General features: G+C 38.4%; 2 protein-coding genes across 4 annotated transcripts in view; one reads left to right on the plus strand and one right to left on the minus strand.

The window, feature by feature from the left end:
* The window catches only part of LOC129355748 (casein kinase I), a 30,961-nt gene extending 29,494 nt beyond the window's left edge, over positions 1 to 1,467 (minus strand). For all 3 annotated transcript variants that reach the window (XM_055025360.1, XM_055025359.1, XM_055025361.1), the window contains exon 1: positions 1,358 to 1,467. The gene's annotated coding sequence lies outside the window, so the exon portion shown is untranslated. The remainder of the gene's footprint in view (positions 1 to 1,357) is intronic.
* A 16,637-nt stretch (positions 1,468 to 18,104) lies between these two features.
* On the plus strand, positions 18,105 to 26,082 carry mrpl37 (mitochondrial ribosomal protein L37). The gene is made up of 8 exons (XM_055025365.1): positions 18,105 to 18,593; positions 19,664 to 19,847; positions 21,786 to 21,901; positions 24,122 to 24,310; positions 24,386 to 24,540; positions 24,663 to 24,794; positions 25,562 to 25,636; positions 25,778 to 26,082. The coding sequence occupies exons 1-8, from the start codon at positions 18,212 to 18,214 to the stop codon at positions 25,853 to 25,855; spliced, it is 1,311 nt and encodes a 436-aa protein (XP_054881340.1). The 5' UTR covers positions 18,105 to 18,211; the 3' UTR covers positions 25,856 to 26,082.
* The last annotated feature ends 451 nt before the right edge of the window (positions 26,083 to 26,533 follow it).

Raw genomic sequence — 26,533 nt, forward strand, 5'->3', positions numbered from 1 at the left:
GTTTGTGCATCAGGCCTATTGCACAATCTTCAACACAGTCCAAGTTCCTAAATTATGGCAATCAGTAATCTTTTTGCAAAAGAAAACTAATATGAAATTGTGCAAAAGAGACATTCAGAATCTAAAAAATATACAGCTTAACTAATTCCTGTTTAAAAGATGAGCAGGTAAACAGACCAAGACATTAAATGTATTTTGTATCTTTTAAATCGCCTTTAAAAGGTGGTGAATCTTCCCACTGTGCACTACCTTGTTATCTGCTGTGTTTTGCGTCATGGCCTCCACTGAGCTGTCAACATCTAGCCAAGCAGTGGCAGTTTTATGTGTAGTTTGCATTCAGTTAATCTTACGCCTACATGAGAGCACAAACCTCAAAAGCAAAAGTATTTTTTCCACAGCATGCCACTGGCTCAGAGCCTGACCCACATTACTGAGCAGAAGATTGAACAGTTCGAGCACCACAGGAGAAATCTCATCAGCAGAGAGCAAAACACCTCTCATCAGCCCTTACATTCACTTTTGTCTTGGAAATCACTGGCAGAAAAACTTAAACATGTGAACAGCAATGGCGTACTACTTGATTACACCTTATATACAGCAAACTAATGTATTCGTGCAGCTCCGCTCTGATCCATTGGTGATCAGAGCTCTTGGTGTTCTGGGGAAATACTGAACATCAACATGGCCTTGGTTTACCACCCGCACTCCAATGAACAACTGGACTTCATTACATTCTACTCGCTTCATAACACGACTTAATCAGAGAACCAGCGGCCACACCAAAGCCAAACTTTTCGCATCAGCATGTACTAGTATTTGTGCGATGAGCTAATGTTAGCTGAACACCTAAACATTAAGGTTCAGCCTGGCTACTACTGTAGGCCTGCTCTTAACATTCGCTGCTTGTTTTTTCATTAAAATCCGTATTTATTGTGTTGTTACACGCCAAGCTACAAAGAAAGAAAACAGCACAGGAAGTTGGGCTTTAGGCCACAACAGTTTCTGCGCTTGGCCTGAAGATGTTCGGGTTCATTGAAACAAATTTAAAGTCGCAGTCTGGAGAAAATCTAGCGGCAAAAATGACTCACGGTTCCGCAAGGAAAGACAGGAACTATATTAAAAAATACTGTGTACTTCTTAGCTGGATAACTATATTATCAATCTGAAAGCTTTCAATAGCTTCTGAGGAAGCAGTGAAACGTAGCTTGTCATAAACTACCAAATGCTAACATGTTAGCTAGCTAGTGCACTAGCTACCGCTGAATTTCTGCTTATATACCTCATCATACGGAAACACAACGAACTCACTCCTACCTATACATTTAACCAGAGTAAAAAAACAACAAGTCTTACATACCTTCACTGACTGTGTGTTCTTACACTTCCTGTTTGAAATGAATTATGATGGTTTTCTTCGACTCGTTTCCCTGATCATCTCTCTTACTGTGCATGTTTGGCTAACCAACTACAAAGCTGCTCCAATCATCTAACGCTGTTTGCGTAGATACAGTTAGAAATGTCGGTCTTGAGAGAAAAACCGAACGTAAATGTACTTGAATAACATCTGTATACATTTTGCGTACCTGTATGTGTGAGAGCAAACAGTAAGCACAAACACTTGTATTAGTTTGAAACTTGTTTTTCCACTGATCGATTAGGAAAATTTTTCTATAATATATTATTTTATATATTATCTATATTTTTCTATATTAATGCATTGTTCTTGTATATTTATTTGAAATAGAATAACCGCAAAAGAAAAGTAATGTGCTTTTGTATACCGTAAAACTTAAAATATTAAATTAATTTCATTATCAGAACAATTATTTAGATAAGTATATATGATTCCCAATCGGATATATTTTCATGGATAAAAAAATCACTTCTATTCAAAAATATTTCATCCCAAAAAGAAATTAAATGTCATCATAATCCATATTGAATTATTTTCGAAGAGTTGTTGTATATGATTATGCAGTGGGCTGGTAGGACCTCCACAGTCAGCCTTGTAAAGAGTCTGAAGAAGCCTGTGACCAAAGGCTGTCATGACATGCTAACAGCTCCATTTCCACAAAATCTTAGTTGTTACTCTTAGTAGCTACTAGTTACTTAGAAGAGCCAGCTAGGTAGCTACTAATAGTTGCTTGGCCTGGAAATTGAACTAGGCCCAGAAGGAAAATATTCCACAATAATGTCCTGGATGATACTATCAGCTGTTGACAAACACTGCTAATCCATTTCAAGAGGAGATCCAAACGGATCTCCTCTTGAAATCCCTGTCTGGTTATTAGAAAGTCTGTCAAAGACAGAGTCTGGGATGTGACCCAATTCAAGTCAGCTTATCTATATTGCACCAATTCACAACATATGTCAGTTGTTGCAACGTAGATAAGAGTTGTGTGGCTTTTTTGTCTCCAGGGCGGTGCGGAACAGAGGAAACCGTATTTGATGAAGAAACGTGAATCAAGGCATAACAGGAAGTCCTGATACACAGAGCGAAGTAGGAACATGTTCGTGCTGGTGATAAGTTTAATTTCCTTGATTCCAGCTTATGGTGAGACTTTTATGAATTTTGAATCAATGAAAAGATTAATTTGTATTTTATATTATATAGTAAGCAATGAAGTTCATTCAATTTTAGCATTTTCTTTTTCTTCATGTCAGAGGAGCCTCAATGGTCTCAGATCTTTAGATTTGCGAGAGGTACCATAAACATACTTTCCCTAATGTTTCTGAAAACTTTGGGATTATAAACTGATTTAACTGCATTGTGATTTAGTGGGGATGTATATAATGAATGTGAATCTGTCAATGAAATTTGACTGATTTGATAATACAATTCCATATGTTATTCCTAAAAGAGGAATTAAAAGCTAGACCCATCCAGACTTATGAAAAAGACTGCGTACAAATGTTATGATATTAAGCAGCTGCATGCTTGGTTCCATAGGAGCTGCTCATGGAGCTGATGTGAGCATTTCACCTGGAAATGGTTTTAAACATCGAGTGGGAGTAGATTTCAACTTGAGTTGTAAATTCACATTTTTATCCTCCATGCATTTTGCACAGATGTGGAAAGAAGGTGAAAGTAAGGTAGGTCAAAAATACTTTTCAGATTTCACAGAAATGTTTGTTTTGTAACTAATTTAACTTAAATAAAACTTTTTTGTTGAAAAACAGATTTAAAATGGCCTCTGACATGCTTTAGTTCTAAACCCAACTAGAAACATGAAAACTATAAGATTATGAAAGATGAAACATCTAGTTATTTTACAGCTCATTAAATGTATCCATTTAATTCCTTTGAAAAGTAAAATGAAAACAAAAATATACTAATTTGTGATGTCAAATCCAAACATTTAGGGCATGAATGATGTGCTACCAGTATATTAGAATGTTTAATACATTTGAACTATTTCATTTTCTGTCATGGGTCTTTCTGTTTTTGCTTGTCATTCGGTTATTAATGGATTATTTCAGGATGTTACGTTTTTACTACAAGAGTTCTGTACTCTCTGTATTCAGAGTTAACTTCTTAGTTCTGTCTTGTGATTGCTTTTCATCATTTCCTCATTTGCTTGTGCTTACTCCCTTCCCAGTTGTGATTAGTTCTTAGGGTTCCTTTGTCATCCTGTTTTCTTATTCTAGTATTAGTCTTTGGTTTTTGGTTCAGTCAGGTCTTTAGTGACCTGTTCAGTTCTTTCTGTACTCCAGTTTTATGAGTCATGCAGTAGTAATCAGTCACACCTGCTTCTAATTTCCCATATCCACCTTCATTTAAAGAAAATGTGGTTCTGCTGTGTGTTTGTTCCAGTCTATTTAGTCTTCAGTTCTTTCTTTGTGTCTTTTTGTAAGTCTAGCACTTACAACGTAATGTATATATTTTATAAAATAAACATTAATTATGTACCTGCAATCTAAATTGAGATCTTCTTGTAAATCAATCAATAAATAAATATTCTGTACTTATTCATTTCATTTAATCATTTTCCAATAAATCTTCATCTTCTAATTGAATATGATAAATGTCAAAAACACCATTTATGATACTTTTTCTAATTCCAATGGAAAGTACTTTCCATTGGCTAGTACTTTCCTTCCTGTTCCCCTCCCCAGCTTTTCATCATTTCCACATTTTCTTCCAACAATAAAGAGATAGTCCCCAGCTGTGACTATCTCTTTGAGTTCCTTTGTCATTTCCACCTCAGCATTTAAGCTCATCTTTCTCTTTCACTGACCACTGGATCTTCTGCTAAACTTTTCTATACTCCTTCCTTATTGCTTTCTGTTGTTTTAGTTGTTGCTGCTGGTTTTCCTTGACCAATTAAAGATTTAATATCATCTGAAGCTTTAGTTTGTTGTCTGAAACTGGAACCTGCCATAAGTCCAATTGTTTATGCAATCTGAATTTAAAAATAATATCTACTCTTTAAAAGGAATGCTATTCAGCTGGTTTACCCATTTAAAATGAACCATCATTTAAGACAAACATTACACATGTAAACAAACAGTTCATCACAACTGCTTAATGAACCACACTGTATGAGGACTTTAGGAATATCATATGCATGATAAAACATTTCAGCTCAATGTGGAGTCACGAGATAGGCTTTCTGTATCTGTTGTGATTAGAGTATGAAAAGTCTGTAAAATGTAAATTTCACCAAAGTTACTGCAGAAAAAAAAATTAGCAAAATGCTAAGCCCTGGAAGTCACTGCTAAGAAAGGATGTGATCACATTATTGTTGGTGTTTGTCTTTCAGAAGTGTCTCATCAACATGACTTCCTTTCAGCCCAATGTGACTGTGGTTCTGCACATCACATCTGCAAAAATAGCAGACACTGGAAATTACAGCTGTAGCACTCATCCAGTTGATGCTATCAGTCCTCTAGTCTCCATTCAGATAACAGGTAAAAATCATCATTACTTTGTCTCAAAGGAAGAATCACTGCCACATTTGGGAGGCAAGATAAAGAAAAAAAAAACATTTATACCATTGTGTGAGTCTATTTTGTCTTCTTCAGGGTCACAAGCAGAGTTTCAGCCCATTTCAACTGTCAGTGTTCAAGAAAGACCATCTGACTATGAAGAATTATCAGGTCATCACTGGCAAATTAAAACATTTCTATTTTTTAATTAAAATAGAAATTAGAAATTTCTATTTTATTTTTATTTTAATTGGCAAGAAGCCAGAATTTAAATCTAATTAAACGAACAGCTTTTTACGTTGCAATTTAACAATCATTAACAAAAATGCAAGACAAAATTTGAAATCTATTTTTTATAGCTGTAGAATATTAAATTAATAACAGTTTTTCATTAACTTTTATCAATAATTATTTGGCATTTCTTAAAAGGTACAAAAGCACCATTTAAGAATAAATAACATACTGTAAAAGTAATTTAGTTGAACCAACTCAAATGAATTGCTTCAATTGGTAACAAATAATTCAATTAAGTTTAACTAACTCAAGTTATGTCTATCCAACTCAATATATTATTATCATCTAACTCAATTTATTAATTAACTGTGTTCAGGATGACAAATGTAAGTCAGTCTTTCTCAAATCATTTAGTTTACTTCAAATACAGAAGGAAACTAATAAATCATCACTTTTTCATCAGAGTTTTTTGGCTCAAATAAAGACAGAGAGAAGACGTAAACAAAGGTCTTCAGGCTGTAACTGGACTTATGACTGCCACATGGAGGACTAATGGGGGTTTTGCTCAAGCCCAGTACAGGATCTGTCCCTGGTGAAGCTTGTGTCATGATGTCAGATGTAGGATGCAAACATGGAGTGCATTCTGAGAAATGTACTCTAAAAATACACATTTTAGAGAAATACAATTTAAAGTTAAAAAAGACCCACAAAAAAACTTTGGCTTTACTAGAAAAGATTGATATTTTGACAGCTCAAGTGTATTTGTATTATTATTATTATTATTATTATTATTATTATTATTATTATTATTATTATTATTATTATTATTATTATTATTATTTGTATGGAAATATTTGAATAGCTGTATATTTATAATTAATTTATATAGCTTTGATTTCCATTGTTGTCTTGTCCTAAGTATTTTTTTTAAAAATCAAAACAAATTAAAACAGCCATTTTGTATTTTCTCCTGGAATGTCTTTCGTTTTCATAGCATTCAGACCCAGGAGAGCAGAGCAGACTTTCAGGCTCCTGTTCACTGGCTATACTTGTATTTCTGTTTACATTTTTTCTGCCAAACGTAGAGTCAGAAAATGCTTTGTCAATGATTTATTCAGAAGGCGTTTCTTCCTTTCCATCATCAATTTCTTTACATATTTACAACAACGCTAACAGAAGGAAACTAATACATGTAGGATTTTCATCAGTGAGCAGAATTGGCATAATTTAAAAAGTGTTATTTACATCTGCAAAGGTTGACACTGGTTATGTTTCCACTTCAAATTGAGATCAGTTTTTCTGTTTTCTTTTAATCTATACCAAATCTCAACCAGAGGCACAAACACCTCCAACTTATCTCCAGTTATATAGCATGCAAATTGATCAAAAGTCCATTTAAGTTATTCTAATTTATTCCAATACAGTCAATTTGAAGTATAACAGTCAGATCTAATCACACATTCCATTTTGATCCTAGTTTTAGAGAAATGAATTTAAAAAGATTTTTATTGAGTCACTGACTTTGCAGTACTGCATCATAGAGCATGTAGACATTTGAGAGGAATTACTGTTTTCACAGAGACTTATAGCAGTTTCTCTATATGTTTTAAATGAAGTTCAACTTGTTTATTGATGGAATAATCATTTTTGCTCCAGGCAGCCAGTCAACACCATCCACCTTGACCACAGTGAGCAACCAGAAGCTTTGCAGCACAGACTTACCGGTACTTAACAGTAAACCAGATCTCTATGTTTCTAGTAAGTTTAAACTTTTTTCTGGTACATATTTTGCTAAAACAGGTCATATACATTATGATTGTTTAGTGTCACTAATGTAGAATCACAACCATGTTTGTTATTCAGCATGTCAGAAAGATGGGGGGAGTGAAATCTGTCCATCTCGCTGACCAGGAATTAACACAAATACACAAACACAGCGGGATCTCTTTTTAAAGTCCATCAGCATTTCTTTGGTTTTTGCCACATCATTGTTATTTTTGCATTGAACACAAGCAAAAATAACAGTGCTTATGAGCACTGTATATTTGCAGAGCTTTACAATGTTGGAGATTAATCTAATAACTGTAGTATTTTCTGAAAACCTCAATTTCTGGATCCCTTGCAGACCAATCATACAGTACCAAAGTATTAACACCCTTCCTCCACCAGGTCACGACGTGATGCTGGTGGAGGAAAATGTTTCCTGACTCGCTCCTCCAAAACACCCCAAAGTGGCTCAATAATATTTAGATCTGGTGACTGTGGGAAATGTTCAACTTCACTTTCATGTTCATCAAACCAATCTTTCACCAGTCTTGCTGTGTGTATTGGTGCATTGTCATCCTGATATACGGCACCACCTTCTGGATACAATGTTTGAACCATTGGATGCACATGGTCCTCCAGAATGGTTCGGTAGTCCTTGGCAGTGACGACCCCATCCAGCACAAGTATGGGGCCAAAGGAATGCATTGATATGGCAGCCCAAACCATCACTGATCCACCCCCATGCTTCACTCTGGGCATGCAACAGTCTGGGTGGTACGCTTCTTTGGGGCTTCTCCACACCGTAACTCTCCGGGATGTGGGGAAAACAGTAAAGGCGGACTCATCAGAGAACAATACATGTTTCACATTGTCCACAGCCCAAGATTTTCGCTCCTTGCACCATTGAAACCGACGTTTGGCATTGGCACGAGTGACCAAAGGTTTGGCTATAGCAGCCCGGCCGTGGATATTGACCCTGTGGAGCTCCCGACGGACCGTTTTGGTAGAAACAGGAGAGTTCAGGTGCACATTTAATTCTGCCGTGATTTGGGCAGCCTTGGTTTTATCTTTTTTGGATACAATCCGGGTTAGCACCCGAACATCCCTTTCAGACAGCTTCCTCTTGCATCCACAGTTAATCCTGTTGGATGTGGTTAATGAAGATTGTCCACCAGGCTAGTCCAATTTAGCCTTGAAACCTCCCACACTAAACTGAGAGGTGTTTCAGTTTCATTGTCCAACCCCTGTATATTTAGCTTTTAATAAGTACATAAATATTAACCCCCTATAAAGTGACTGACCAAGATCCCAGCTAAATGGTGCCAGTAGACTCACCATGAGTGGAATGGAGATCAATAAAGCCAAATTGTGTTATTCATTATTGATTTGTAAAACCAATAAAAAGTTAAAACATCTAAAGGGTAAACATAGGCACAATATGTCAGCAGAGTCCAGGAACATCATTGTTTTGAGTCCTAGTGGGGAAAAAAGACTGGAAAACGACAAAATATTGGTGGTCAATAAAGTGTAAAGCGTAATCTGATATAAATATTATATAAATATTAGGATCACAAAAATTATGAGCCTGACTTTGGGAGACCACAGCAGGTCCTTTTTCATGCCCAGATGAAGACACTGAGGCCAGGTAATCTCATAAGGACCGTCAGGATATTAAGTTTACAGGCAATCACTGAACAAAAAGGATTCAGCAAAACTCACATTATTACATAGTTTGTCATTGTAGGTTCGCCACATTTCTGTCATGTTGGATTTGAGTTTTTTCTGTCATGTTGGATTTGAGTTTTTTCTCATGGCTTCAAACAACAAGCCATGAGAATTAAAGTTCAAAAGATTTATTTTACAGATGTTTTGTAAGGATGGTGAGTCCGGGTTGTCCTCTGAGCTGGAAAACAGAGGGTCGGCTCGGTGCTGCTCGGAGAGGGGAGAGGTTTAGAAAGGAGAGGACGGCGGGATCGTGGCAGAGGAGGGAGCGAGAAGGCTTACAGTTCGTCGGGGAAGGAGAGTTGCTGAGGGAGGTGGAAGGAATTGTTGCTTATTCTTCTCATCATCAACAATAAATACTGTGAATTTGGTAGCATTTGCTCCTTGTTTGCCAGAGTTATGAGGGGGGAACCATATATTTCAGCTGGCTAAAATATTCCGTTCCCCCTCCATAAAATTGGAACAACTGCACTTACCAGCAAGATTTTTTATGTACTTATTCCTCTCATCATCAACAATAAATACTGTGATTTTGGTAGCATTTGCTCCTTTTTTGCCAGAGTTATGAGGGGGGAACCATATATTTTAGCTGGCTAAAATATTCCGTTCCCCCTTCATAACATGGGTATAAATTAATCAACCATAAACTCTTTAACTGTGCTTACTCCTCTCATCATCAACAGCAAATCATGCTAATTTGAAAACACTTCATGACTATTTGCCAGAGTTAGGAGGGGGAACCATATATTGAAGCCACCTGAAATAATCTGTTCCCCCTCAAAAAAAATAGGGTCAAATTAATATACCAACAAGTCTTTAACTGTGTTTATTCCTCTCATTATCAACAACAAATCAGATAAGTTTGAAAACATTTGCTCTTCATTTGTCAGAGATATGAGGGGGAACCATATATTTTAGCCACCTGAAATAATTTGTGTCCCCTCCAAAACATGGGAACAAATTAATTTACCAGAAAAATGTTCTCTTCATTTCTCAAAGATAAGTGGCCTAAATATTGAATAAGAGAGGTCCAAGGATGGAACCTTGCGGTACCCCACATCTCATCAAAGAGGTCAGTGTGACCTTTGCCCTTTGATGAGAAGTTTCCAATTGAAACAAAGAAATCCCTGTTCTTAATGTAAGATTCAAACCGGTCGAGCACCGAACCAGAGAGTCCGACCCAACTCTCCAGTAGATTCAGTAATATGTCGTGGTTGACAGTGTCAAAAAGAAAGAATCAAAGCAGTTGTATTTATTAATTAGTAGAAAATTTCCTGAAATAAATGTTTTCAGATTTCATGTTAATGTGTTAAGTTTGGGCCAAGTACAGATTTTTTTTAGAGAAACATACAAATAATAGTAATCATGATAACAATTCTCAAAACCACTCAAAATAATTACATTAATATTATCCTCACAACCTAAGGTTCCTGAGTTTGCTGTGGTGTGCTAAATTATGTATCACAGGATTTATTGTTGATGATGAGGGGAATAAGCAGAGAAAAAAATCTTGCTGGTAAGTGCAGTTGTTCCCATTTTATGGAGGGGGAACGGAATATTTTAGCCAGCTAAAATATATGGTTCCCCCCTCATATCTCTGGCAAACAAGGAGCAAATTCTACCAAATTCACAGTATTGTTGATGATGAGAAGAATAGGCAAAATTAAGCATTTGCAGGTAAAATAATTTGTTCCCATTTTATGGAGGGGGAACAGATTATTTCAGGCTGCTGAATCATCCATTATTTCCTCTTCTTACTCCAACCTTGGGGAATAAAGAACAACTGTTTCCAAATTCACAAAAACCTTTACATACACCACGTGTTGGGAAAACTGTGTTTGGTGACTGACTTTTATTTCTGCCAGACTTACGTGAGAAAAGAGCGATTCTCTTGGTGTTTACAATAACACAAAACAGCGTCAGAAGACCTCGTTTATTTATTTATTTTACATTTTTTTAAACAACAGCTGCAAATTAAACTGAATGTTACAACATTGACATGGTTGTATTAGTTGTTTTTACCGAGAAATCGATCAGAAGCGACGTGAAAATGATCAGATCCGCCTCTTTCGCCTCTCTGGCTGTAATGCGCGCTCCCGACGCAGGGGGAACAGATTTTCACAGGGGAACCGGATTTCGCACAAGACCGGCAAGGTTTTAGGTGCCGAGGCGGCAGGCAGATGTTTCCGGTCAATCTGTGGTCTGCTTGGCAGTAGGACAGGTGCAGTTCCTGGCAGAATCCCAACGAGACGTCATCAATCTGTGGGAGAACACACACAGCTTATTTAGATCTTCTGTGGACCTGAGACTTAACAAGACATTAGATTTGACTCTGACCAACAAGTGGGACCATCGAGCGACGACTGGTTGTGCCACCGCTCCTTAAGAATCCTGTCGCCCATTGTAGGAGATCCGCTTCAGGTGCGCTTCAGATGCGCTCCCACGAAGATCGTCTATTGCAAGAACACTCACACCAACTAAAATCCTAACAATTTCTTGGGCGTCTGGGTTTTCTTTTCTTTTCTTTGACAATACAATCATTGTCTTGAAGGTAATTTCTGTGGTCACCGTCTACAAATTAGTCTCCTCCTGTGCCTCCCACATGTTTTCATTTTTTCTTATTTACTCCGATTGATGATTTTTTCCCCCCAACCCTGCCTCAGTGTTTTAAGTTTCTGATTTCTAATGTTCTGTTTTGGTGCCTCCCTGTACATGATCTATGGTCTGTTCATTTGTAGTATCTTTTGGTATTTTGTGAGATGAAATGAGGGGTGTGCAGGTGTTTAGCAGATAGAAAAAATTTCTGTGTTGTCTTCATGTCTAGAAACAGATAAAGAGGAACAAACAGCTTTGCATGGATCCTTCTGTATATTTGCAGGTCTGCAGGGTCAGATGTGGTACTGGATGATTCTGGGAAAAGTTGTGATCTTCCTCCTCAGTTTGACCGCTCTGGGAGTAAAATACGAGCGGACAAGGCATAAAGACAACTCTCTGTCCACCACAGCAGCAGTCTCAGATGTTTGACTAATGATTTTAGATAGAAAAAAATAGTTCTCAAAACTTCTTTTCTTTTAGGTAAAAATGTGTGAAAAAAAATATTCTGTCAAAACTGATACATTGTATTGCATACGCATATTTCACATGGACATTAAAATATAATCTGTCTACATTTTTTATTCTATCACCTTTATAAATAAAAGAAAAATATTGAATAAAGGTCATATCTCCCACAAAAGACTCAATGTCTGGATGAATGAAGGATGCAAAAGAAAATATCATTGAAGTAGGTTTAAGGTGGGTGGATTTTATTTAAGGTTCTGAAGCCCAGATAGAGGATGTTAAAGTTACAATGAAGAAACCAGCAACACCACTTGGAATAACACTCCAGGAATATTGAATTGTAATAAGGACTGCTGAAAGGATGAGACGAGATTCGAAAAGTTCTTGACATTAATTTATTGACATTAAAAAAAAAAAAAAAAAAAACGCTTTCCAATTGGAAAAATCCTTAAACAGAATGTTTAAGACACAGTGAATACAGTTACACAAAATTATTGTTTGAAGTAAAATATTTAAAACTAAACAGAGTCTGAGACTTAACTGTGGGGAAAGTTGTGAGAGAAGGAAGCAACATCCAGAGAAGAGAAACTGATCCCCCAAAACGGCAAATTATGCAGCAAACAGATGAAACACAGAACAAGACACTGTCACCAGAGGAGCCTCAAACCCTGAAAGAAACAAGCAGAACAACCTGAATAAAATAGTGGTATCACAATATCAGTAAATACAATGTTGGACTTAATTCAATTACATTTTACAGTCATCAATGCCTGAGTTGATATTTTCAAATGTTTTCCATAGGCAAAACAGCAGGTGTGATGCTGATAAACATAAAAACGCCACATCAGCTTGTGCTTTTGGACACACTGTCCTCAATTCTGACTTTAGAAGTTAAGAACCATCAAATCCTGTTGAATGTGGGACGCATGGTTAACGTTGTGGTGGATCAAATTCAACTCACAGCAAATACAGCTGCAACAGTCGATTACCTTCAGAAAAAGGGCTACACATTTAAAACCCCAGGACTGATGACCAATAAAAATGAGTTTGCTGAAATGGCACTGTGAAGAATCCTCCACTGCAGATCACCAGTCCATTTTTTTTTATTGGAGGCTTGTATGGAGTCCACTGAAGTTTCTGCCCTCTGAGTTTGTCACGCCACACACTGATGGCTCTGTTGTGGAGAGTTCTCTTGTTCAAGATTTTTGTGTACCATTTGTACAGTACTGTTGGTTCCGTTTTACATAATTCCATCCCTGAGTCCGTAAAGTGGAGCAGGGGACCACTGTCCTCCTCAAAAACTGGATCCAAGAAAACGTCCGGTAACGGGTCATTTGGGTCAGGCAGGCACTTTTCTGTGACGTGTAGCTGCAGGAGCTACCTCTCCCCAGTTGTCATTCGCTCCTTCGTCCACTCCAGGAAGAGCTGCACCAGTCTGGAGGACTGGACCCCAAGCAGCGAGCCAACCTCTTCCACCTGCACCAGCCACCGCAGAGTGACCATCCCAGAGCAGGACAATGCCTGAGAAAGGCCTGGTACGGTTCTGTCCTGGACGTCCAGTCTTGTGCCACACACTAATGGTTCTTCCATCCATCCATTTTCTGGTCATCCTTGTTCCTACTGGGGCTGGGAGGTGCTGGTGCCTATTTCCAGCTACATTCTGGGCGAGAGGTGGGGTCATCCTGGACAGATTACCAATCTGTTGCACTGATGGTTCTTCAAAAAGCCAATGGAGAGAATTATGTGTTTTTGATCTGTGCAGTTTAAAAAAGCACACGATTTAAAAACACTCTGATAAACTCAGCCAACCCTTTAACTTTAAGAGACTAAAATCAGTTAGAAACAGAGTAGCATCCAGTCCCAAAAAATGAACACGTCTGAGAATGCAGCTGGCCACATCCCTCTGCACAGGAGATCCTGTCAGGAACTTCTGAAGTAACTGGAAACAAAATGTGGCTGTTCTGCTGGCCAGTTGGTGTGATGCTGTGGCACATCAAGAACATGCAGTTCTTGATGTTCTGCAGGTTCTCCTTTTTGAGCAGCAAAGTGATGACTGCCCTGCGACAGAACAAGGGAAGTGAACCAGTTAGCAGACTCTTGCTGTATACTTTGAGCAGGTCTTTAGCCACAGTCGGCCTTGTAGAACCACTGTGAGCCCGTCGATGCCTGGGGACTTTTGGCCCTGCATGCTGAGGAGGGCTGTGTGGAGTTCCTGAAGCCCTAAGGGGCGCTCCAGCTTGGTGTTGGTCTCCTCAGAGACCTGAGGTAGTTCAGTGCAGAACTCCCGGAACATGTCCTCGTTCTCCTTGTAATCACTGTGAAATAGAGAACGGTAAAACTCCGCAGCCCTCCTCCAACTGGTTCACTCAGTTGCTGCCCTGTGTCCGACAGCAGAGATCGGATCAGCTTCCTCTGCCCATGCTTCCTCTCCAAGCTGAAAAAAGCTAGAGGGAGCATCCATCTCTGTGATGTTCTGGATCAGGGACCTGACCAATACACCTTGGACTTTATTTTCCAGCAGATTTGCTAAAATTAGTCTTTTAGATTTGAGAACCTCAATGTGCTCTCGATTTCCTGTGGATTCACTAAGTTGTTCTAACTCCACGATATTCATCTCCAGATCTCTGATAGATCTGGTAATGTCACGGGTGACATTGACAGTGTGCTGCTGACTCAGCAGTTTTATTTGAACTTTCCTATGGTCCCACCACTGTCTCAGACAGGTAAAATCAGACTTCCTCTGTCTAAAAATAACTGAAAGTCTCATTAAAATCCTGATCATAAGTTAAAGCTGAGTTAAAATGCCAGTAAGCGCTTCTAGGTAAAATGTTTCTAATAAAAACACTACCTAAAAGCAACTTGTGATCTGTAAAAGCCACCGGTAAGATCTGGCATGTTTTAAACATTTTGAAATGGTGTGTAAAACAATAATAATGATCAAGTTGAGCTAAAGAAATTCAGTTTTCCTTAATGTGGGACCATGTGTACTGCCTGGGGCCTGCATTCATCCTCCTCCATACGTCCACCAGACCATGAGACGAGACCAGCTGCCGCAGAGCATGTTGGGCCGCCGCCGGATGCAGCTCTGCATGATTACGGTCTGAAAACTCATTTTTAGTACAAGTAAGATCCCCGCCTATAAAATCACAATCCTCAGACCCACAATCACTGAACCTTTCTCCAATTTAAAAAAAAAAAAAAGCTTTTTCTCTGCATTGGTAATGGCCGCATAAATATGAATAAAAACCATGGTAAAATAATCAAACTGCTTTAACTAAAAGACACCTCCCCTGTATGACATGTTCAACTTCAGCTTTGGGAAAGAGGAAGCCCACCCCGGCACTCTGGGAGGTGCCGTGGCTTAAAATGACCTCCCCCCTCTCTCTCTGCCCCAGTCTGTTTCAATTAATTGATCGCTAGATACTCCTCATCGCCCCTCACCCCTTCCTACTCTCCCTGCACACCGTCTTTCTCCCCCTCTACACTTTCACTCTTACCACCATCCACCCCATCACTTATTTTGGAAAGAGCAATTATCCTGACAGTCATGTTTTTGGACTATGGTGCAGTTGGTAGTACTGTTGCCTTGCAGCAAGAATGTCCTGGGTTCGATTCCTGGCCCGGGGTCTTTCTGCACATAGTTTGCATGTTCTCCCTGTTCTCTCTGGGTACTCTGGCTTCCTCCCACAGTTCAAAAACATGACTGTCAGGTTAATTGGTCTTTCCAAATTCTCCCTAGGTGTGAGTGCGTGTGTGCATGATTGGTTGTCCGCCTCTCGACCGGAACGCAGCTGGAGATAGGCACCAGCACCTCCCGACCCCGTTAGGGAGAAGATGATCAGAAAATGGATGGATGGACTGTGATTATAAACTATTGATGTATATCTACACAAATAGACTAAACTCTGGTCTTAAGGATGTTATTTCTGAAACACAGACAAGTTTTGTGTCCAAAAAATTTATACATGATAACATCAGACTGGTGCAGGATTTACTCCAGTACAGTGACCTGATTGAGGATAAAGGCTTCATCCTTTTCCTTCTTCAAAACCTTTGATATGTTGGAGCATCAGTTTCTTTTCAAAGTTTTATGCTTGGATTCAGGCCAAACTTCTGCAGATAATAAAAAACTTTTTTAATGGCACCACAAGTTCAGTTGCGCTGCCACACGCTACGTTTCCACGTTTCTCCATTAATAGGGGAGTAAAACAGCGCTGCAATATTTCCTTCTTTCTCTTGATCCTGGTCTTTGAAGTGATGAATATTTTCATAAAAAACTCAAATATACCTAAATTTAAAGTTTTAGATGGCCAAATTATAATCAGTCAACTAGCTGATGACATCACATTTTTTGAAGAGTCTATACCCCTAAAGTACTTGAGTTAATTAATTAACTCAATTAATTAACTCAATTAATAACTTGAGTTATTAATTGGGTTAGGGTTAGGGTTAGTTGTTAATAAATCAGTTAACAACATAATAAATTAAAACGAAGCGACAGTTATTAACTCAATTAATAACTTGAGTTAATAACTCCTGATGTTTCTCCAAAACATCAGGATCAGAGTCATGAATCACCTTAAACCTGCAGGTATAAGGTGATTCATGACTCTGATCTGACAGAAATTTATGGTATTCCCATGAAATCCTCAGTTAAATATCTTGGAATTTTAATAACTAAAGATGCTAAACTCAGTGAAACTGTTAACACAGAGAATAAAATACAGTTAAATCAATGGCTCCAAAGAGATCTGACCCTTTTTGGAAGAACCTGTTCAACCAAAATAGAGTCGCTGTTCCGATGCACATACCCAGCTTATTCTATGGCCATACCTAACAAATACATTAAAGCTATAAATCAGCTGAACTTTAATTTCTTCTGGAAAAATCGGGTCCACTACTTAAAGAAAGCAAATATAATAAAATTGGTTTGCAAGCCATTGACTTTGAATGATTTTTATGTTAAGAAATTAAAAAATATTTTAAATGTGCAGAAAAGGGGATAAAAATGTGAAATCAGAGGATATTTAGTTACATTTAACTTAAATGCCGTCTGTAGTAAATTGATTGAAATCTTTTCTAATGAATGGAAGTAGTATCTGGTTTTGTCTCCCCAGAGGTTTGTTTAAAAATTGGATGTATAGATTTTGTTCTTTGATGTGACTTTGGTGTTGACAGACTTCCTGTTAAGTTATCTGCCTTTCAGAAGCAGGTTTTGTTGTGTTGGAAACTTATGAACACAAATAATTTTACTCCTCATCAAACTCCATCTGGAACAATAGATATGTGTTACACAGAAATTAGTGTTTGATTTTGGATCACTGGATGGGAAAAGGTATCTGGTCCATTAGACATTTTCTTAATGACAATGGAGATTAGTTGTCATATGACAAATTTTGCCTATTTTATAATCTGGATTGCTCACACACTCAGTTTAACAGTAATAAACTCTGACCCCACTGCAGTCAAATATCTGGTTCAAAATACAAACATTCAATGAGCTAACCTTCAATTACCTCAACTGTTTGGAGTTAACCTTCTGGACAAATGGATGCATTAGCATCTAACACATTTAATATTTCCTGTCTGACCAAATAAAAACTCCATTTTAAATGTGTTCTCTGATTCAGAATTTAACAAGTGGAGATTTGTTGACTTTAAATACACTCTAAGTTCTAAAGCTAAAGAGGTTCATTTTAAAATTCTCAATAACATTTCTCCATCCAGGGAACTATTAAGACAGAGATTCAACTTTGATACTAACAGCTGGACCTTCTGTGACAATGACATTGAAACAACAGATCATCTCTTTTTCAATTGTGTGCAAACTGGAACATTTTGGAGAAACTTTCTGGACTGGATCTCATCAAAACATTCTCTACCTTATCCCTTAAAAAGAGAGGATATAATATTTGGACCCATCCACAGAAAGAAGAACTGACCACATTCCTAACAACTTGCTGATCTTTGCAAAATTCTTCATCCACTCCTGTAAAAGGGGAAATAGAAAACCTGACTTTTCAGCATTTAAAAACCTTCTAATGGAGAACCACTTCAGAACCTTCAAAACTGATGAATAACAAGAATGGAATGCAGCTCTTGGATCCCTATAATGATCTGAATTTATTTAAGGACTAATTTGTCTTTTTCTGTTTGTTTTTGTCGTTTTGCTGTTGATGTCTGACAAATTATATTTAATTATATTTTTACTTTACTTTTTTTATTGTTGTCTTATAATTATATGTGTGCCTTAAGCCTGTAAGACTGGATTCTTTCATGTATGCACATTCTACGTGATCTTGTACAATTGTGCAGTTTAATATAAAAAAGTCTAACGCTCCAGTCCTGTAGGGGGCGCTAATGGCTCCTGTAACCAGCAGCAGTTACGAAGAAACGCCATCATGGCGGCCACCTGAAAGCACTCGAGTCTTTTCGTGAAGGCCACAGTTGTCAAAAGAATTTTTAATCTTCCGAACAACCGAGGAAATTTGACCGCATCATGATCCCAGAAGCGACACACTATCTAAAAGCGACAGTTTCTCTGTTTTCTCCAAATGTTTTCCTGAATGCTTCCAAACTGTCCGCACAGGGAGCACCAAGCAGCCTTCAGACTCGGAGAAACCTCAGAGTCAGCCACTGCTTGGCAGCCAATGTTTCCCATCCGAAGAAACAAAGGGAGAAGGTGGAAATCCCGGGACTGAAGATGGTGACTTACGGGGATCGAATGCACTATATCCCCGGCCTGGCTAAGCCAGTTTATTCTCCGTGGAAGATGAGCTTCAAGGACCCGAGGCTCTACAGGTCTCCACCCGCTCAGGAGATGGCGCTGTATAAAGACAAACCGTGCTATGTATTCAACCAGAGGACCAGCATACTGGAAGGTAGGCTGCTGTTCTTTGACTGCCTTAAAACAAGCTATTGACGAGTCTATCGCAACAAGCAATAAATCAGTTAACAACATAATAAATTAAAACGAGGTGGATAATTTTCATCTTCACGATTGCTTGTTTTCTCTGTGTGTGTTTAACAAAAGTATGGCCCATTGGTCTCAACTAGCCCCTTTTTTGAAGGGAAAATCTGTTTACTTCATGATCCATTTTATTTGTTGTTTCGGGTGTTTTGTTCTTTCGTTTGGAATATTTAGAGGGTCTTCCAGTTCCAGTGAAAGATATTCGCTAGAAATGAAAGTCTTGATATTTGAGAGGTCAAACGTGTTATTGTAGAACCAGAACCAGAAGACCTCTCAGGTTCTGGTTCTGGTCTGCTCTGCATCCCCAGAACCAGTAACAAAATAGAAGAAGCAGCATTCAGCATCTATGCACCAAAAATTTGGAACAAATTTCCGGAAAACTGTAAAAAAAAAGCAGGAACCCTGATTTCCTTTAAATCGCAACTAAAAACACACCTGTTTAGAATTGTATTTGAAATGTAATATGGAACAATATATTGTTTATTCTATGTTGTATGACTTTGTGTTTTTGTGTTTATGATGTAAAGCACTTTGAAATGCCTTGTTGCTGAAATGTGTTATACAAATAAAATTTGATTGATTGATTGTAGCAGACAGAGCTGTTGGTGTTGAAACATGTTGGATTTGTGAATGGGTTTTTTTATTCTGATCAGCTACTTTTATCAGAACGTCACTTTTTTCATATCACAGTGCTGTGAAAAATAACAGAACTGTTTAATAATTATTAATATAAGGAAGATAAGACATTTAAAGCCTTTAACATAGCATTGTGTCTATCAAGTTGTACTTTAATATATAAAATGAAGTTAATTAAATACATTTCAAACACTATAAAAGTGATTTTAATTTGGAAACGTATCTGAAAATAAGCAAGGTTTTATTATTTGATAAACTATTGGTTGTAACATCAGGATGAGCATCAAGGCTGACCTGTGATTAGATTATTCCAGCAAAGCTTCTTTCTTTTCACATGTGTTACAGGTGTGCGCCAGGCTGCGTGGTTGACCAAAACCCACTTGAGCCCTGGTCTGCTGCCTCACCTCGTCTCTCTGGCCGCAAAACCTGAAAACCAGCTGCCCAACCAGGACGAGCGCGTGCAGAACGCCATCAAACACGCACGGTTCTGGGACACAACGGAGCCACGGCCGAGAAAGGAGAAATACAGGTGGCTCACTGATTAAAGGGGTTGAGATGCTGAATACACAGTTGAACATTCTAAACAGGTGGATTTTTTTTTTCAAAATCTTCAGGAAAACGTACTGAACCATTGAAGACTAGTTCTGTCCTTTTTTCATGAGGATTGAGTGAGACAAAATGAAAAAGTTAATTAATGGACATGATTGTAAAGGGGCAACATTAGAGTGGACTGCAATCCAACTGCTTTATTTTTAAGGAAAAAAACAACATGAGCACACTCACCACATCACATGTGAATAAAGAGAATAAGAAGAAAAGACAACAGAACTCATTTAGAGAGGAAGACTTTCTGTTCAGGCATATTAAGACGTAAGCATCATGCAGAGATGTTCCAGAGCACTGATTATTACTCAGAAACATCTGACTATAGATCATCAAATAATTGTAATAGTTGTGTACCAGCAACATGTCAGACCAGTTCAATTATATCCTCTGAAAGAGTGAACTTTGACTCCTCACACAAGTAGAGATGAATTAAATGGCTGATATTGACTTCTGTTTTTTTGTTGTGTCAAGATTGTCCATAGCCAGTGGATAGCAGACTCTGCAGGTGTAGTTGTAGTTTTATATCCCACCAGAAATTGAAGAGAGTACCAGATTGCTCCCGTTTATGAATAAAACCATATGTCTGTAACGTTTATTCATTATGCTTCTCTTAAAATAAGAGAAGCATTAATGACATACTGTTTGTTGTTGCATTAAGCAAATTAAAGCAGTGGGTGAATTCAGTTTAGATATATTCACTAAACATAAAATAATTGTTTTCCCAGTATTTGACCAAATTGGCTGGTTCTGACTGAGAATTAATTGTCATAATTAAAATGGTATTTAGGTGATTATAATTAGTAGCATTCCAACTTAATAACTAAAGTTCAGGATAAGAAAGTCTTTGAATAGAAAAAACAATAAATCTGACTCATCCACTATAATCATAGAAAATATAGATTGAAATACTACTCAGATGAACTAGCACTTAAATACAAATGAGGTTTGATTTGTGGTTCATTGACACCTTGACACCTTGTGTTGTCCATTGCCCAGTTTAACCTAACTTTAAGTGGACTCCAGCACTTCCCCTGCAGAAAAGCCCCTCGTTCATTTTAGTGTGTTAAAATGTTCCCCTAAAACTCCTTTAGGTTTGGACTTCAACACAGAGAATGGGAAAACAAGCTTGTTGTTCCCAGTTTGTTTTCCCAAAATTTTGAAATATTATTACAGGGAAAGTTGCCAGGAAGAACTGGACTACATATTGGGTTCCATAAAAATCCATGTAGTCTGGGTTTCCATGGATAACATTTAGAATAATTTAATTTAGGGGTGGATGACTAAACTGGCCTGCTGAAAATCTTGATTTTCTTAATTTTGGGAGATCTGTGATTGTCTGATTCCTATATTTGAAGCTGATCTTATCTACCTCAGCAAAGGTCTAAAAATCAACTGCTGTGCTCTCTGCTGTGAGAGATTTGACTGTTACCAGACCATGTCTGTATGTTTGCATTTAACAATAGTCACCCTACTGTTGCCAACTCAGCGACTTTCATTCAGAGAAAAGAATGCAGATCGGTGATCTGCAATCGACCAGAAAATTGCAGACAGTGCACCCCTAATTTAATAAAAAAATCCTAACAGATAGCATCACTTTGAAAAATATCTTTATATTGTAATTAGTATTCTGAACCACTGGTCGGTCTGTCAGACCCGGCCCTTAATCAGGTTGTTAATGGAAAGGATAATTTTTTATGATTTCAAAAGTATATTTTAACAGGGAAGAAAATCTAAGAATTTAAAGATGATCATGCATAAGAACAGCAACTGGTCATGGGGTCAAAATTGTAACACTTCCATTATATGATGGTCTTACCATTGCAACATGTAAAAACAATCTCTCCCTGTGTGTATTCTTTAGCAAAACTCTGCTGCTCAACCTGCTGCACCTCTGTGCGTCCCTGCAGCCCTCTCACCCAGCCGTTGGAAGGAGGATCCTTGCAGAGAATTACTCATTAGCAGCTACCTGGAAACGAGGTATATCTGCATGTCAAAAACATGAGAAAATGAATGAAACCAGAGAAAGTAACAGAAAACATTTGGCCAACTTCACCAAGCCTATGCCAGGGACTAAACGGGTAGATTTCTATAACCTAAGTTTACGGTGAGTAAGAAGGAAAAAAATACAAAGGAGAAAAAAAAAGAAATATGACTATAATTACTTGCAGTTGTGATTTTCATGTGTTGGATTTGAAGATGCACCACTTTGGGGTGCTGTTTGTAAAGTAACACAGACACAATTTTAATAGCAATAATTTGGGTTATTTAGCTTGTCATAAGAGGAAAAAATGGAGGTTTGTTTTTCAAAGTTATATTTTCTCCAAGTTATTCATTAAAATGTCAGTTTAGCGGCCTTAGGAGAAGAGGGGGTTTTTAGGCCTGTGCAGATTGATCGAACCTGATTTCTTCAGGTTTGGATGATTTATAAATGGTCAATCATAAGACTATGGATAAGACTGTAAAATCAGTCTTATCCCCTGATCTTTTCTGTTTATATGAAAGATGGCTACATTTAGCAATAGTTAGCCAACTCTGGCCAACTTTGCAGCTATTTTGTACAGAAACACATCAGTGTAGACCAAAATCAGTCAGACTTTTTAATTATCGGTAGTCACTCAGAATAGTGCAATCGGTGCACTCCTGCCTGCTAACAGCAATAACAGTTACTCCTATTCTACTTGCAGGAGAACAAGTTGCTGCCATTAAAACCAAACTCAGCACCTTTTAAAAACAGATGTCCCAGCCTATTCTGCAGGTTTTTGCGTCTGTTTTTCTGTGCACGCTATCGATTGGCGGAACACATCTTCACCTACATGTGAGCACATCTGACTCAGCGCATGTCGGTGAGGAGAAACACGGGTTTTGACCATCTATAGTCAACTCTGGTGTTGGGACTTTTGAAAATTTGTGACAAGCTTGCATGAGCTTACTTGGCAAAAATGGCTGATTTCACGCACTCTTTCACGCACTTCTACATCTGCTCTGAGCAGATGTAGAAGTGAGGTGAGACCCTTGCGGCAGACCACCTCTGACACACTGCCAAGACAGTATGCTTTACTGTTAACAGTCACGCTGATGACCGTACTCAAGAGAAAACTACCTGAAACTACCAACAGCTTGAGTTCCTAGAAAGCAGCAGACATTTGGATCTATGCCTGGTAAAACGATCCAAAAATTGATGGCGAATGGCAAATATGGTTCACTGTAATTACTTAAGAAGGACCAAATGTTTTTGCTCTACATCTGCTCGGAGCAGATGTAGAGCTCGTCTACTTTACTTCAAATAGAAGAGTGATCATGTAGGAACAGAAATCAATGGGATCCGGGATTACCTAACAAGGCTTATAAAATCAATGAAATTAATTGGGAACTCCTATAATTACTATATGTCGTGATCTTCTGGGGCGAGAGGAGGGCATTACTTAGAAATGCTTCATGAGTCTGTCTTGGGAAAACAGAGTGGCTTCAGTCAGAGGCTTCTTCAAATTTGCTGTAATACAGATTGCTACAGGAGATCTTTCCTGCCAACATCCATCGCCATTTATAATAACTCTGAAGAATCTAAATTAATTCATTTGATTTCCCTTTGTGTGAATAATAGAGAAGTTTTCAATTTGAAAATCTCCAAGATTAACTATAAACTCCTACAATTCCTCTATGCCATGATCTTCCTGGGGCACGCCCCCTGGATAGTGGTAGGGAAACGCTGTGAGTTTCAAGCAAAATATTTAGTAAACAGGCCTAATGCTTAAGCTAATATTTAGTTAGCAAATCAAATAATTAGTTAAAAATTTCACTTCAAACTAAATATTTAGTTAACAAGCTAAATATTTATCTTGAAGCTAAATGGTTAGTTAGCGAGCCAAATCCTGAGTTTGAAGCTAAATATTCAACTCTGAGCTACAAATGTAACACAACAGTGATCTTGGCAGAGTACATGACAAGGCAACTGAAGCATTATATTATATAGCACTATCCAGAACTAAAGTGGGTAAACCTCACATCAGTGAAACATGTCTGACTGGCACATGAAGTACAGCAGCAACAAAAAACTCAGGAATAATATACGGGGAGGCAGCTGTTTATTTCTCGCTCTCCCACACTTTGAAAAGCTCTGGATCTGGAACTGGGTGAACTCATATAGGCTGTTGTTGCTTAATTTTTGTAAGCTATCCTCTGTTTCCTGGTTGTCTTCAGGTGAGGACCTGTTCCAGATCAGAGGCCGGAATGGTTTGCTGCACTGTAGCATGGATCCTCTTCCTCGGATCTGCGGGGAACAGGAAGTGTTAGAGACATCAGATCGGGTCCTGGAAAGCTTCTGTCCTGTCTCACCCACCATCGACCTTCAACAAGTTAGTGTGTACAAAGAGGAGATGAACTACACAGGTGAGTCATCTCCAGGTTTCCCTGAGATGGAGCTCAGCTGGTCCAGTCCTAATCACTTTTCTCCCATTGGCTCAGGTTTTAGAGGAGAATACCCTTATCCTCATGCCCACACACTTTACTTCCTGGAGACATCTGATCCTAACTGTCAGCTTCGCCCAGAGCAGTTCAGAGCCAAGATGATTATGTTCACCTTTGGAAATGCTTTGGCACGCGCACACAAACTGTATGGGGTAAGGGTATACAAAGAAACACCCAGGCAAAACTGTCAGAGCATTCACTGTTTTTCCTTAGTCTTGATAATTCATCTGTTTTACACAACGTGTGTGTATGCGTGTCTTTGTGTGTGTGTCAGACACAGCCACAGAGCCTGTTGGAGCGCCCCATAACTGTACAGGCAGTGGGGACCAATGGCAGAATTTTCCAGTTTCTGGTATTCCAGCTCAACACCACGGATCTCTCTGGAGATGACGGCATCAAGAATCAGGTCGGTTGAATGTTCTCTGGAGTTTCCATGCACTCATTATAAAGTACAGGAAAGAGAAAAAAAATCCCAGTCACTATACCAGTCCATGCAATAGTAGATGTGCACAGGAAGATCCACAGTTTTAAGTAAATATTGCTCCAGCATCGGTCCTCATAACATTTCACACCATAGCGTGACAGTTTGATCTCCAGCTAGGCCAAGCGAGTGCTGTATCTTTTTTTTCAACATGCTAAATCGGCCTCTATTCTCAATACCACGGCCATAGTACTACAAGTACTAATTTGTCAAGTTGTTATTGACCCAATAATAATGGGTCAATAACAATGACCCATTATTATTGGGTCATTGCTAATTGTTGAGCAATGACCCAATAATAACGGTATTAGCTCATGCTACACTGTGCAGACTCTCTGTCTGCACTGATGAAAAACCACTCATCTCAGAATACCAGAAGTAATCCTACTTACTGACAGTCTCCAGCTGCCCAAACTGCTTTCTGATTATTTCAGCTAAAAATTATTTGACCACTTGGAGACACTACAAGACCACTGGACTTTAATGTCCAGATTAGTTGCTCCTTAAATATGGTAAAACAATAAGTACAAGTTAACTCTCCTGTCCTGATGCAGTGGAAGACTGTGAACTGTACCCACTTCATCGTATTTAGATTTTTTATGCTTTATTTGATGATGTTACTCCAGGAACCAGCTACAGACTAATTCCGAGCCTTCAGGTAAATGTTTTTCCTCTGTTTTTGTCTGCTGTAGGCGTGGTTGGATGAAGATGTTGAGCTGTATGATTTTGCAAAGGTTCGACCCTTCATCAAGAGGAAAGAAGTGAAGGTAGGAAAATTCTGTCACGAGTATGTTTTTCACGTGCAGAAGAGTCATCTCCGTAGTATAACTAGTTTCATTACACATGTTGTGGATCAGAGGAGGTGTGGGTGGTAAACACTGACGCTAACGGATGGTTCTTCTTTTCAGGTCCCTGCTGGTCTGGCAGGATACAAACCAGAAACATTCAGCAAATTCCTGACACTGTACCTCCACGGAGCGGCTTAGGACTGCTGCTCTCTTCAGTCATTTGATTATGTTTGCATTTGCATATGAACACATTATAAGCAGAGAGTCACTGCTTGTCAAGTAATGGATGCAGAATTAAATGTTAACTTTGATGAACTGAATTACTTTCCATTTTCTGCTTCCATCAACATGTAAGAGTTTAATAAATAAAATTGGGTTCAGGATTGCATCTGATGTCACTAAAATAAAGCAGAACTAAAACCTCATTTAAAGAAAACCTTATTACCAAAGGTGACTGACAGCATTAATGGTTTCAGCTTAAGAGGCACAATGCAAAATAATCTCTAAGGTCTTGACATCCCAAGAGTTCAGTTAACTTCATCATCAATACATGGATGGAATGTGATCCATGTGTAAATCTGCTCCTCAGCAGTAGGACCTGGAGGCTTGTAAAGGTAGAAGGTCAAATGAATGTAGTGAGATCCTGGCAGACAGTCTCCATCTGCAAGAGAACTGTGGCTTCAGAGAACTTTTATTTTCCATCAAGACAACAACTCGAAGCAGAGCCCAAGCCATAAATGCAAGCCAAACCGGCTGCTTAGGGCCCCAACACCACCAACGGGCCGCCAGGAGCTTTATTTGTAGTGATTGCATGTTGTGCACATTTTACAGATCTGTTCTGAATGCTAAACCTAACTTGAGTACAGTAAATTCAGT

Source organism: Poeciliopsis prolifica, unplaced genomic scaffold (genome assembly GCF_027474105.1).
Source record: "Poeciliopsis prolifica strain line A6 unplaced genomic scaffold, Auburn_PproV2 SCAFFOLD144, whole genome shotgun sequence".
NCBI classification, from domain to species: domain Eukaryota; kingdom Metazoa; phylum Chordata; class Actinopteri; order Cyprinodontiformes; family Poeciliidae; genus Poeciliopsis; species Poeciliopsis prolifica.